The 14,433-nt window shown below is 29.0% G+C and overlaps 1 protein-coding gene across 1 annotated transcript; it reads left to right on the top strand.

Annotated features, from left to right (window-relative positions):
* Positions 1 to 1,895: 1,895 nt before the first annotated feature.
* LOC145844518 (uncharacterized) lies at positions 1,896 to 14,227 on the top strand. The gene is made up of 5 exons (XM_082951915.1): positions 1,896 to 2,137; positions 8,742 to 8,894; positions 12,345 to 12,449; positions 13,082 to 13,372; positions 13,729 to 14,227. The coding sequence occupies exons 1-5, from the start codon at positions 1,915 to 1,917 to the stop codon at positions 13,923 to 13,925; spliced, it is 969 nt and encodes a 322-aa protein (XP_082808041.1). The 5' UTR covers positions 1,896 to 1,914; the 3' UTR covers positions 13,926 to 14,227.
* Positions 14,228 to 14,433: the final 206 nt, after the last annotated feature.

Here is a 14,433-nt window from a genome sequence, read left to right as displayed (position 1 = left end):
TTTATTTGAAATTAGTTAATGATAGTGATGCTTTTTTTCTGTTAAATGGTAAACAATATGTTTTACAATGAACCGGAATTAGTTGAATAAAAGATATGAATGTCCACTTGACGTTTTAACTTGATTGGTATTTGATAGACAAAATTTATTACGCATGCAAACGATACAGCTGATTTAATTTGATCAATTTTTGTTGAAATTATCACAAAACTAATCTCTTAATGAAGAAAACATTGATTTTTTTACGTTTTAAAACGCTTTCATAAAAGCTTGAGTTTTGTTGGTTTCTAATGTTTTTTTTTTTATGTGCTTAGGTCGATTTTTTACTTAGTATTTTAATTTTAAAACAATACAGACAAATATTTACAGAAATTTTAAGTATAAACACATTCCAGAGTTTACTATATTTTTAGTTTTTTATTGCTTTAATCTTATTGGATTTAAAATTTGGTTTGTCATTTAGTCTTTCAGCTTTTAATAATTTTTTTCATGTAAAATCATTTAATAGGTATAAAATTAGTTTAATTAAGCATTGATTTAAGTTTCTCAAATTTAAAAAAACTTTTTTAAATGAGTTATTTAAGTAGGTAAGAATTAACATAAGTTAAACTTTGTTTAGAATATTAATGCATTACTTATGTAAAGCTGTATTTTACATTTTTTTGTTTTGAACCAGTTTCATTAAGTAATAAAGTTAGCTTAATCTAAATAAAGATTAAAAACTGTTTAAATTGTAATCCACAGTGAATTGCTTAAGTATATAAGGAGTAAGGGTGAGAAAGTAATTATTCAGTTCGAGTTTAGTTGTGAACTTAAATAACTTTTCAGTTTCATAAACTTATTTCGAACAATTTAAAGTTTTGTTTGCAAAACTGAGTGGCCTCAAAACTATTACCAAAATAAGTCATGAAAAGATTAAACTGGTAATATTTTTTTGTGATAAGTTGTTTTTTCTTGTAAAACTACTGCAACAAGAAAATTTTGACACCTTACCAGTTTGTAACAGGTGTCTAATAAGATATCGATTAATTTAAATCATTTTGCTTGACAGAAACACATTAATTGACTTTTTTTTATACTAAGATACATAGGACAAAATGTTTGCAACTTTTATAAATTCTACAAAAATATAAAAAAAGTTTACCAAAAAGTTTTAATCACTTAAATCTAGCATTTTTTATTTTGGAAGCTTCTCAAAAATTCTATATGTCCAAATTTTTTTTATAAATTTTTTCAATAATTATACCCACTCAACAGGAATGGAGAGAAGTGTAAGTGGTGGCAACGAAAACTTAAAAATTTCGACTAAAGTTTGCTTTGTTAAAGGAGATATTATTTAAACAGAACGAATTTCTCACTTTACGCTGTTTATTTCGTTTAAAATAATATTTAAAATAGTTTATCAAATTCCATTTAACTTAGCTTCAGATTTTTTTTGTATTGTGACTAAAAGTGTTATTAATTTTTTAAAAACAAACGTAGTTGTACCGTTTTTATAAGACCAAAAAAATATTTTTAGACAAACAAAAGTATTTAAAAAATTTGAGTCGTTTTATTTATTTCTTTATACTATCATACCATTTCATAAGAGTTAAAAATTAAGATTAGCAACAAACAAATATCAAAGTAGTTTTAATCAACTTCAAAACTAACTTTTTGTTTACAGTTTTATTATATATTGATTTGAATTGTTACTAGTTTGTTAAAAACAAACGTACTTATACCGAGTTTATAATAACCATAATCAAGTTATTTCTATAATACCGTTAAACAAATTAGTTTTATCAATAATTGAGAACTTAAAATAAAAACTAACTCTTTGTTTTCTACAGTTGTAATATATAATGAGGTGTTAGTTTAATTAATTTTTCATGCGAAGAATATGTGCCAAGTAAACAATGCTCTCGTTATAAAATGCGCCTCAGCTTTCAACACAACACTCCTCTCATAAGTAGAAGACGCAAGAAAGCAGCACAAGACAATTACTTCAACTTTTACTCCGCAGTCCTCATACTACTGTACCTGTCACTCTCCGCCATCATACTGAGTTACAACTCCTCCAACAACACGGTCAACTCTCCTCCGCCGTCTCCCATGGAATCCTCCGAAATGGGATCTTCATCAAGGAACAAAAGAGGTCAGTTGAATGGTCATTCAATTATTTTTATATTGTGGAATACAATGCTGTGTCAGCTGTAATATCAATTATATTCTAAGTTCTTTAAGTTGCTTTAAATATATTTAAACAGTTTACAACGTTGCAACTAAAACAGTCAATAGATTTGTAAAACACTTTGTTTACTTTTGTTTGATAAGCACAAATGTCTTGTTAGTTTTGGAAAGCTAGTTTAATAACTTTTTTGTTGATTGTGTTAGTCATAGGTTGTTGTAATTGATTGTTGATTAATTTTTTTATTGTTAGCATGCTTAATACTAGTTAAAAATAGAAACACTTTAGGTTAAAGTTTTACATCTAATTAAGGTCTTTTGTACAATAATTAATTAATTAAAAAAAGTATGCATCTAGTTTTTTATTTGTTTATTTTCGTCTCTAAACAAAATGAGATGCATAACACTTTAATTTTTTCTCATTCAGTTATAATAAGGAACAATGCATACTTGATTACTAACAGGTATACAAAACAGTCTGTTAAAGTACTAAGAAACTAGCTTAAGTTACCTTTATTTTTGCTTCTTATATGCTAAAACGCTGATGATTTTTTTCCTTTTTCCTAGCAGACTAAAAGGTGGTCGAAGTTGCACTTTGCGAAGTTGCGCGTAATCTTATTTAAGGTTAAAAAAAGGTTAAATGTGTAACAGGCTTGGATTTTTTGCCAGCACAACTTATGCTTCTTTCTGGTGTAAGAGCTTTTTATCAAGCTAATTGCACTCATCAGCTTTTGACGGGCTTCCAAAAGTTATGAAAGGTTAAACGTTTGCTCTTTGTTTTTCATGGTCAACTTAAATTTTTCAAAAAGCCTGTTTATATAACGTTTTTTATTCTTGCCAACACATTTTAACTAGACTTGTACAGAACAAAAAACATAAAGTTTGATATAGAAAACTACATCTCTGTACTTTACAGCATTTTGCCAAACAATTTCTCAAATTCAAAACATTATAACACTCAGGAATTTTGAGATTAATCGCATTAGACTTCTGGATATACTTAAAATATTTCATTGCGTATGAAGATTTAAAAAGGCGATCAAAGCCCAAATTAACTCTAAATAATTTTCGGCAGCAATTTTTTTTCTAAAATAAAAATGGTCCATTTCACGAACCTTTTAACGCTTTTAACGGATTTAAACTGGCTAGTTGATACCAGCGGTTCCATTACGGGACGATTTAGTCTGCTAAGTTTCAAAAATATGGCACAGACTTTATATAATTGTCTATGACGGTACAATGCTTTCGTTTTCTGTATTGAAACATAATTTGATATCGGTTTGTAACGTGCAGATCGAATTTAAACTGTTAAGTAGGCGATTTAGTCGGTTAAATTTCAATGCACCAATTATATGCAAAGCTGTTCGTCTTAACATTTTTTATGTGTATTCGATACTGTTAACGTTTATGCGGAAAAGAATTTTCTATTCTACTCTTTTCAAAAAACTAACGAGTTTTGTTGTTTGTAAACGAAGTTTTTTAAACTGTATTGCATTTTAATTCAGAAGATCTGTAATCTCATAAAAAGCTAAAGTTCTCGTATTTTAATAAACACAAGTTTGTTGCATGTACCAATGGAACTTCTTTATCTATGATCTTGCATTTAATCTAAACTTAAAAACCTTAAATCTTGTAAAGAGCTAAGCTTCTTGTATATTGACAATTACAAGTGTAACTTTATCGTGCATATTACTCTTATGTAAAAGTTGTCGTGCTATATTTTTTTCAATCACTGACGTGAAGTATAAGATAAGCGTTTTTTACAAGTTATACAAAGCTTGTTAATGAATGTCTAAGTCAGCATAAAATCTATAAATACCAGCAATTTTATTTGGTGATTTATTTAAGCTTATTTTAGCAACCCAAATGAACAATGTAAATTAACATGCTATTAATGGTTATAATTTATAATTACTGATAAAAACCTTTATAAATTTGATATGCGTATTAAACTTATACTTTCTAAAGTTTTTAATATATTTTTTAAAGAATTAAATTTTGATGCACTACTTATGTTACTCTTTTCTAATATGTTTTTTTTACTAAATAAACGGTACACAAACATTTTTGAATGCCACTTAAAACTGTGGTTGTTTATCTTTTGATAAGATTTTATTATTTTTTTTTTGTTAAACTTATTATTCCTTTTTGACTGAATTAAACTGTTGTGTTCATATATATTAAAATAATTTCTTTTTTGTGTTTTTAGAATTATACCTTCGCTGATTTAACCAATAAGTGCTTTTTATTTTTCAATTCTAAGTATTCCTCTCTTTTTTCTCGTTGTTTTTTAAATTCGACCTTGGATGCGACCATTATCGTACGATTTCTAAATTCTCACCACTCGGTGGCGGAATTTCCAGCTGTTCGGCGGTTGCCATGGCGATTAAGACCACTTCCTCGGTGCCGCGTAATCCGTGTGACCACCTCGAGTGACACCCAATTGTTGTTAATCCCCGCTTAAACGTTGCCATGGAAACGTTTCTTGGGTTTGTTGCCGTTAATCTGCTTAGTGAGAGCGCCTTGAAACGTTTGTTCTTTTTGTTTGAAATTTCGAACTGAGAACAGAACACGTGTTTTGCCTTGTCATAATTTACTGATTGTTGCAAAACTGCTTTTTGCTACATTTATTAATTTATGTTATTTCGCAATACTGGTGAAGTATAAACTTATTTCTCAGCCTTTCGCAATGCATCAAAAGTTTTTGCACGATTAAGCTGTTTGAATTGACCCGGCTTACTTACTAATAGCTGTTCCTGCTTTACATGCTTAAAATGCAATTTACTTTACTGTATAAACTGTTGTATGTTTTTTTACGGCTGTACAGTACCTATATTTAAGTTTTTTAAGTATAGGAAAGTTAAAAGTAGAAATCTAAAAACACAACAACTAAAAGCTCGAGCAACCACAGTAAACGAAAAACTTCGAATTACAATTTTTGTTTTGATTGCAACCTTGACGGAGTCATCCAAACAACGTTGCTTCTCTAATCAGATTTGAAGTACCAACAGTTTAAACTTACAAATAATCTTTTGCGGCTCGTAAACTTTTCCCACACAATCGGCACGGTAGCAAATACTCAACAATTTTTAAACACAGATCATCCACAAAGAACGACATGAAAGCTCTTGCATGCAAACGCTCGTAAGCTGCTTAAAATCCGTCAAAAAGCGACTTTTTGGAGCACAAGCAGAAAGGAGTTTGTATTTTTTTTGATTGCATTCGTCTGCACTTTGCGTTTGTGCCAGGCAGCTGCTCTCGACTATTATTCAATTTTGTGTTTAAAGTATTTTTCGAAGCTTATGCTTGCTTTCTTGTGTGCGCCTGTTACAAAATAAAGCATGTGGCAATGTCAATACAGAGTTCACATTGCGAAAGTTACTGTGTTAGTTACAAGTGTCGGCTGACCCAAAACTTTTCTGGGGTCAGCAAGTTTAAGTTAATTGACTCGAAATCGATTCCGACTGTCAAAAACAGACAACAAATGCCTTGCGTGCGTTCAAAAGCGTTCAGAAGTGATGCGTATCGACATAATAGCGATTAATAATTCACTCAAACGCAAGTTTTTAAAAAGTACAGGCAAATATTCGAAGGATGCGGAATAGCCAGATTTTCTTGGTTTGAATGGTGAAGGTTTAAATTGTCCGTAAAATTAAAGTTTTCCTGCTCAAGCGTTGGCAGTTTGTAGAAAAGCGGCAATTTCGAACGATAATCCAATTTCACCATGACCAGGTCGTGAAAAAAATAACTGCCTTTTTATTTTGCTTTTATTGTGTCCATTTTATTTGTTTCTTCTCCGTCTGACCTATATTTTTGTCATTTGTTTTCGCCAGTTTCATAGAAACTATTTCAAGGTTAGTGTTATAAATACTACAAATTTTCACTCAACAATAAACGCTTTTTTCTAAGATGTTATACTTCTAACAATGAGCCCAGTTAAAAAGTTTGATATTGGATATAATTAATCCACCTTTTATACTTTCAACTGTTATACAAACTCATATCCTTTTAAATTTTGTCCATCATTATCTATTACTTGAACAATAGTTTCTGTCCATCAAAACTGCATAAACGGATAATAAATACTTTATTAAAAAGCTATTAGCAATCGCTAAAGCATAGAAATATTTTTGTGAAGGAAATTTTAAAGACATATTTTAAAGGTTACTGAAACTTAAATAGAATTCAATTTAGCTTTTCAAATTGCCGAAGAAGCGAAATTACGATGACATTTAGCCCTTATTCGGATTTGATTGTAATGAACTTTCGTCACAGCTATATTCGGCTCAAATTACAAGAATTCAACAGATTGTACAGGGTTATACAACTTCCACAATAGCAGAAATCAAGCATACATTATCGAACTTCTCGAAATTTCATGGATTTTGTTGTAAATTTTCTTGAAAATATTTTCATCTTGTTAGCGTTGTGTTTGCGTGGCTTGTTGCCGTTTCTCGGTAAATCGCCAGTTAAGCGGCCGAATGTAAACACGAGCGAACATGTGCGTTTCAAATCAGCTTTGTGCGAAATTAAAAGGGAAAATACCGCGAAACCGCTCAACCAGCGAACTGTTACGTTTTCACCTGCAACTTTTGTTGCAATCCGCTTGTTATGATTAATCTTGTGAAATATTTTTTTGTTCAAATTGTCTAGTTAAACACAAATCGTTTATATTAAAATAATAATTTGCTCAATAAGTTTTTGAAATTTCAATGTCAATGACATTTTTTCGTTTTGATCGTTTAATAATGATAAAGATTATATTTAGTCTATTTGTTTAATGTTAAAGTTAATGTTTACTTTTACTGAATAATCTATATTTTTAATTCATTATTATTTGCAACTAGACAAAACATAAACTTTTTTTAGAATATATTTTGAGAGTTATTTCAGTTATAATGCACTAAATGTCCTAATTCTTAATTGTTGTTTTTTCTATTAACATAAAACAAATTTGTTTTAACCTAATCCATCTATTCAGCTATAATTTTTATTTTACTTACATATATAAAGTTTATAGTTTAAAATAAAACTTAAAAATACAAATTTTAGCAAAAGTACCATGTTTAACAGTTACATGTTGATTTTAAGCCTTTTATTTATATCTTAATAATTTTATTTTTGTTAATTACATAAAGGTTATATCAAAAATTTATAAACTAAATCATCACTTAGTTGTGGTTAAGATATGAGATTTAAACAATAGCAAGAATTAAATATAGAACTTAAGTAAACACAAACGTTAAACTCTTTGTGCAAACAAACAAAATTTTCAGCTGCAATTTTTATTGTTTACGTGGTCAATAAAACTTATTTTTAGCCCAAAATGCTTTACACTAGAGCCTCTTAATTACGTTCAGTTTCAAAACATTTCCTTTTTGCAAAAATTTCATTCACTTTCGACCAAGCGTGTTTTTGTTTTGGTAGAAAAATATCAAAAACATGAAGCCACCAAAATTTACATTGCAAGACCAACATGTGGTCTGGGGCCCCATTGTCGGGGAGGCACTAAGCAAAGTACACAGCTTAGGGATGGGCCATTGTCCATTTTTCTTTGATCTGAGCTGCTTAAAACAATCTTGACATTTTTAATCGAAATATTCCAAGGGGGGGTTGCATTGTTGAGTGTTGATGTTATTGTTCGGTTCGAGCGTGCTGTTTTAGCGAACATTTTTTCTAAACCATGCTTTTGCTTGTTTTTATTTTTCGTGCTTATTTTTAAACATGACATCACGGCCAAAAGCAAAGTTTTCGTAAGCGAAAGTGGTTTTAATTTTTGTTGATTTAGCGGGTTTCAGTTTGGAAAAGTGTAGTTTTAAACAGGTAAAAATTACGAAATCAAGCAAAAGAATGTTTTGTTATCACTGTGATTTTACGAAAAATCAAAGTTGTACTGTTTTAAACATCATTTTAAATACTTATTACATAAAAATTACACAACACAGTAAACTACAGTGCATTACAAACATTATACAAAGTCTATGTGTGCTGTGTAAAAAAGCAACATCAAACTATTCTGCATACGTTAACTACAATGATACATGTAACATCACATTTGACAATGAAAAAGTGCGTTTTCTATGAGAACTTCGTTTCTCGCGGTTCACTAAAGTATGTAATTACGATATACAGTGCATTTTCGAACAAATGATCAAAATGTTTTGAACTTTAATGCGGTTTCTAATGCGTTTCTGATTTTGAAAAACTTTGAAGCTATACCAGTTTTTGAGAAAGCTACTTATGAAAGTAATTTTCTAAAAAAATTATACAATGTTTGTTTTTTTTGAAATTTACTATAAAAAACTGCTATTAATGGTATGTTTAAATATTTTACTTTAAAATAATTTTTTGCCTAAATAGTTTATTATAATTACCTTTTTTTCAAACACTATAAAGTTAAATTTTAAATTAATCAAATATGTTTGTTAATTTGTACTTAGTTTTGTTAATTAAAGACTCCAGAGTAACCAGAAAAGTTATATTTACACTTTTCCATTCTTATAAAGACTTGAACGTTTCTACCAACACACTTTTAGCGGCACATGATCACAAACTCTTATATTTATTTTCAGACGTCGACGACAAATACGAGCTGTGGAAGAGGCTGAAATGTGGACAAAAGAGAAAGTTACTGCAAGGTGGTGAGTGTGTGACTAGATGCAACGAAATGCACACAAAATACACGTTGGAACTTGGAAGGGGACAAAGACCCTGGTTGTGCAAACGTTAGTTTTTTGAATATTTTGTACAAATTATGTCGAGTGAATATATATATTTTTTTATAATTTTTTTATGCAGAAAATATTTTTTTGTTTTTTTTTTGTTTCACTCTTCACTAATACTATCATTAATAGTTCATAAAATAGTTGTAGGTAATTGCAAAGATAAAAAATTATTTAGTTGTTATTTTTGCAAAAAAAATCAAAAAGTATCAAAGTTTGTTTTGATAAATTTTGTACGTTATGTTGAGCAATATCCTTTTATTTTTATGGAATTGGTTTTATGTTTGCTATATTATTTTAAATAATTTAAAATAAAAAAATAGTTTTAAATAAACAAATGTTTATAAACTGGTGTTTGCATTCGATTAAGGTATATTATTTTATAGTTAAAGAAAAATACTTCTTAAAATTTACGTTTACTTTTAAAAATATTTCTTAAGATGTCATAAGTAAAAACAAAAAGTCGTTAAAAATTTTTGATGATATTTAAAGTAAAGAAATAAACAAATCATTTTATTATAAGTTAACAAATGTTGAAAAATTAAAAAAAGTTGCATTTTTTTTTTAAATTTCAATATAAACAGTCGTTTACACCATTTTATACACTTTTTTATACAGTGTAAAGTTTAAAACAACACTTTTGCATTGCTTAACAGTTTTACAGTAACACTGAAATACAACTTTCCAAGTAATTTAGATTTTTGATCAAAATAAAACATCATCGTAAGTCTACAGAGCCTAAGCCTGGACGTTCATATGTCGTGAGGCAAGCTTAAGTTAACATTAAGGTTTTATCATACCAATTCACTCATTAGACAACAAGCTTTCGGTAAACTTAGACCTGGGTTTCATTTCAAATACCCAAAATTCTAGAACGAAACCCGGGTCTTAGCGTACCGAGGGCTTGTGGTTTCATAATCGATTATTAAACGGTGTTAACAAAAACTTTTGTTAACAAACTTAAAACCGTACAAATATTATACACACAAATGATTTTAAAAAGTCATTTTTGAAAAAAAAAAACAAAAAAAAAAAAACAATAATGCTTAAAAGACAAATTTAAGTGTTATTTTAAAACAAAGGGTATAAGTAAAGTTTGATAATAATTATTATGTATATATAAACTACGGTTTAAACGTTGCTGCTTAAATTAAGCACATTCAGAAAACAACTTGTACGGCTGTTAGCAGAAACATCATCTTGAAATGAGCAAAACATCTTGCGTTTGAGGTTTACTTAATCTAATCATCTCTAATCCTGGCGTAAACATACAAATCCACATGTGTAAATAATACATCAAGCTGCAACAAGCGTTTCGCGAATACCCAGAGGCTGCTACTTATGCAATGAGTACGCTTGAAACGAACGAGAGAAAATATTTCAGTAATGACCGTGTCAGGTTGCAATTGCCACCTACCTCGGCCGTGCAGTTGACAGTGATTTTGAACTAGAAGCGGATAATTGAATATTGGAGCAAGTATGAGTAACGGCTGATAAGTATTCCTTTTCCTTCCGGTCAGCATGATGTGAGCATAACTCGCACGCTTTTTAAAGATTCCGTAGGTTTTAAGTGCACCCTACGTGTGGTCTTTTGTTTTTAAAGTAAAAAGGAGTTTGTAGAAACTGCTGGACGAAATTGAAACGCACCATGTAATTTGTGTGGTTTTGTTTAAGTTTTGAATAACAAAAAACAACATTAATAACAAGTTTGTGGTTTTGCTGTTAGATTCTAGTATCTGGCAGTAGTAATGTTTTTAAATTCGAAAACTGTTACATGTAAAATTAAAAAATTAATTTAATTTACACCTTCAGAAATTAATTCAATTCTGATCAGTTAAAAAAAATTGCTTTAAAAAATAATATTTTTTATTTAATAATCGTTTAAAAACTAATGAGTTTCAGAGTGGTATCATAAAAACAGTCTTACCAGTTTTATTTCAGTTTAATACTATTTTTTTTAATTTTTTTTTTTTCAAAGTCTATAAGTTTTGAGGTACAGTTTTGCTTTTAAACTTGAAATTATCCAATTTTTTATTTTTCTGGCAACTTTTTAAGCACATATTTAATCAAAAGGTGTAAGTGACGTCACCAACTTTTTTTCATTATCATGCTGATAAAATCTTGTTGAACGATATGCAACTTTTCAACACATTCGTCACAAAACAGAAGTGTAAACAGCTCTTTTTATTATAATCTTCAATGTTACTGTTTGCGCAACTTGTTGGCTTTCCCACGTACAACAGGCCACATGAAAGGCCAACAAAAGAGATCAAAAATAAAAGAACGGATAATCACGTGTCGGATGATTGAAATCGATGCGTGTTGGTTGTTCGAGTGAAAAGCTGATTGACGAGTTTTATGCGAGTCGAAGTTATTGAGAAAGTTATACAATTTTAAGAGCTTTCAAGTGGAATTTTGTTATAAGTAGCGCTTTTAAGTTGTTTATTTTAACTTTTTTTGCACTCAAAATTTGACCTGATAGTTATTAATTGGTTATTTTTTAAAATTCGAAAACTGTGTTTTTATTGATTTCATTATTTAAATTTATTTAACCAGTTTTTTTTGTTATTGAAAGTTAAGCTAATACACTTGTTCTAATTTAACTACTAAATTGTAGAAAAACCTGTAGTAAAATAACCATCATAAATTACTACAAACTGTTCGAGCTTAACAGTTGAGCTTTTTATGCTTCTCGTTTTGACTCTATCAATTACGCCAGTGATAACATCAACTCATTAAACGCTTTTCAAAAATTCTGCGAGCTTAAGCAAGACAAATTAGTAGAAAACAACGCTGAAAACTCACAAACTGCTCTGTCAGTTGAACAGATCGTTTTTTATTTGTTCTTGCTGAAGAGATTAAGTGAAGTTTGATATAAATCCTTTTCGAATGTGTGAACTTTTTGGGCGGTCCTTTTGCTCACAATTATTGTAATTTTATAGCCCGTAATCGCCACAATTTAAGAGTTTTGAATAGTTTGAAGGCGATATTAAAAAATGTTTGACATTGTCAGATTATTCGTGATAACATGGATTTAACTAATAGCTGCAAGAGTTCTTTTGTGCATTTTTTATAAACTTAATTACATTTGAAGAAATACTTTTTGCTTAAGTAATATTGCTACAAGGTTTAAATAGAAGTAACAATAACTAATTAATTATATATAAAGCACACTGTTTGTTTGAAACACTGACTACATACTTAAAGGGGTATCAGTCAATATATAAACTTATTTTAAAGTTTTGACTTAAACCTATTCTGATAGACTGAAAATAATTCTAATAAGTAAATTTCGAATGTTTCCTAGTAAAAATTATTATAAACAACTTTTTTCAATCTTTTTTTTTTTGCTCCTCATTTGTCTGTTTTTGTCCACAAAAAAATTTCTGCACTGTTATGGTTTTAAGTTATTAAAATCATCTTACCAGAAATTAACTGAGGTATATTTTACAGGTTGCGAGTACCCATGTAGAACATGTTTAACTAGGGCAGACTCATGCAGCGGTTGCTATAGAAATCACACCTTAGTGAAACAAACCTCAACATGCCATTTGATAGGTTTGTTAGCTGTTTATAATAGAGTAACTTCGAAAGCTTATACTTAAAAGCTTATAAAATAATGTTATACATTTTTTTAATGTTTAGGGCAAAGAGATTATTACGTATGTGTGTTTAGTATTTAAATTATCATCGATAGATTGTCAAAAAGCTATTTGATCCATAAATTTTGGTTACAAAACTTAAAAAAAAATTACTTAAAATCTGATTTTTTATCAACCATTAATAGACTTACAATTTTTGAAATGTCAGATACACTGTTGACGTTTTATATAATAACAAACCAATAAGTCTAGTTAAAATGACGATTGCTTCGCAAGTGTAAACATAGTTTTAAACAACCTTAGCTTAGCTTTTAACTTTAACTAACTTCTTTAAGAATACAATCTTGCTGTTTTATTTTATACTTCAAAAGCTGTATATTTAACCGAGCTTGTATGATAAGTAACTTATTTTATGTTATAAACAAAGTACGGTTTATCTTCATATAAAAATTTGATATCTAATACTTGCGTTGAATAATCATAATTCATTAAGTTACATTCTAGTATTAGAAAATATTTGTTTTCAATTTAAACAAAATAAAATAAAACACGTGTTGAAGTTTTTTAAAATTTATATATTTCTCACAGTCAAAGACCCACACAAAACACCGAAAAACACTAACACAAATAATCAAAAGAAGAAGAAAGACAGAGATCACCCTAAAGACCACTCTAAAGATCACCCTAAAGATCACCCTAAAGACCACCATAAAGATCACCCTAAAGACCACCCCAAAGATCACCCCAAAGATCACCCTAAAGATCATCACAAGCTAGATTGTTGCTACCTTGACATCAGAAAATGCTTTGGTAAAACAGACAAAAGGCTCAAGAGGTGCAGAAAAAAATTGAAGTACAGATCGAAGCACTGTCAAAACGGTTAGTCAAGCCTTAGTTTTGTATCAAAAATTTTTGACTTACTTTCACTCTTTTGTGGTTCAACACAGTATTCATAAAACTGTGTCTTACAAAATGTTAATTCGTAATTGATTTTATTTAGGTGCCAATATTAAAAATATTTTTAAAACTAAAGGTAGTACAAAGTAAAACAGTATTTTTATTTAAAAAAAAAACAAGTTCTAAGCTAAATTTTTTTTAAACTAGTATACACTTGTATAAAAAAATTTAAGAGTTATACAATTTAAAGCATAAGTTTTAATAAATTTATACAAAAATAAACATTAAGAAATAACTTTTTTCATAAAAAGTGTTATGAAACTAATTTTTCTTCATAGACAATTTCGACACACACTGGAAGACATACAGAAAGAAAATGGGATTTCACGAAAAATTGTTCAAAGAAAAAACTACGAGAAGAAGATTAAAAAGAAAGTGCTACTCGCGAAGCTCCAGGCCCGGCAAAAAACACAAGTCGAAAAAGAACTCGAAACATGACATAACGAGCATATCGCTCGTCGCGACGAATACGTGACGTCATATTGTTCTGTATATTACGTCATATAGTTCTGTATTATTTTAATTAGGAAATTCTTAGCAAAACTTGATGCAATTTCAACCTGCGCATCAAATGAAAGTACACAACATTTCTAATAGATCTAGTTCTAACACAAAATTCAGTTTAAAGTTTGCGCATATTTTAACTTTACGTTTTTATTAAAATTTATTCTAAACACAAAAACTTGAAATTTATTTACCAAGTGCAGTCAAAAAGTATTAAATAATTGAAAATTTGTTCTACTTAGGAAAGTTTGTCGACTTAGTTGCTATTTTATTATTATTTGTAGAAGATCATCGAAATTATTTTCAAACTTTGTTTTCTGTTTTCAGTATTTATTTGAAGTTCTTATGCCTTCAACCAATATTTATTAGCTTTTTTTTCTGCAGTGCAACGACTATAACGTCACCATAATCTTTAATAACTTTTTTTTTTCTCAAAGCTAAATTTTTTTTTTTGGTATTTTTTTTTGTCTGATTTTTCT

Source organism: Thalia democratica, chromosome 9, assembly GCF_965202585.1.
Source record: "Thalia democratica chromosome 9, ktThaDemo2.hap1.1, whole genome shotgun sequence".
In the NCBI taxonomy this organism is placed as follows: Eukaryota; Metazoa; Chordata; class Thaliacea; order Salpida; family Salpidae; genus Thalia; species Thalia democratica.
The sequence above is the reverse complement of the archived record's forward strand: the minus strand, read 5'-3'. Positions and strand labels throughout refer to the sequence as shown.

What these genes read in the sequence shown, in the direction of transcription:
- LOC145844518 (XM_082951915.1), top strand. Translation starts at nt 1,915, where the DNA reads ATGCGCCTCAGCTTTCAACACAACACTCCTCTCATAAGTAGAAGACGC. An exon ending in CTCAACATGCCATTTGATAG is followed by an intron (nt 12,450 to 13,081) that starts GTTTGTTAGCTG and finishes TATTTCTCACAG; the next exon opens with TCAAAGACCCACACAAAACA. An exon ending in ATCGAAGCACTGTCAAAACG is followed by an intron (nt 13,373 to 13,728) that starts GTTAGTCAAGCC and finishes TTTTCTTCATAG; the next exon opens with ACAATTTCGACACACACTGG.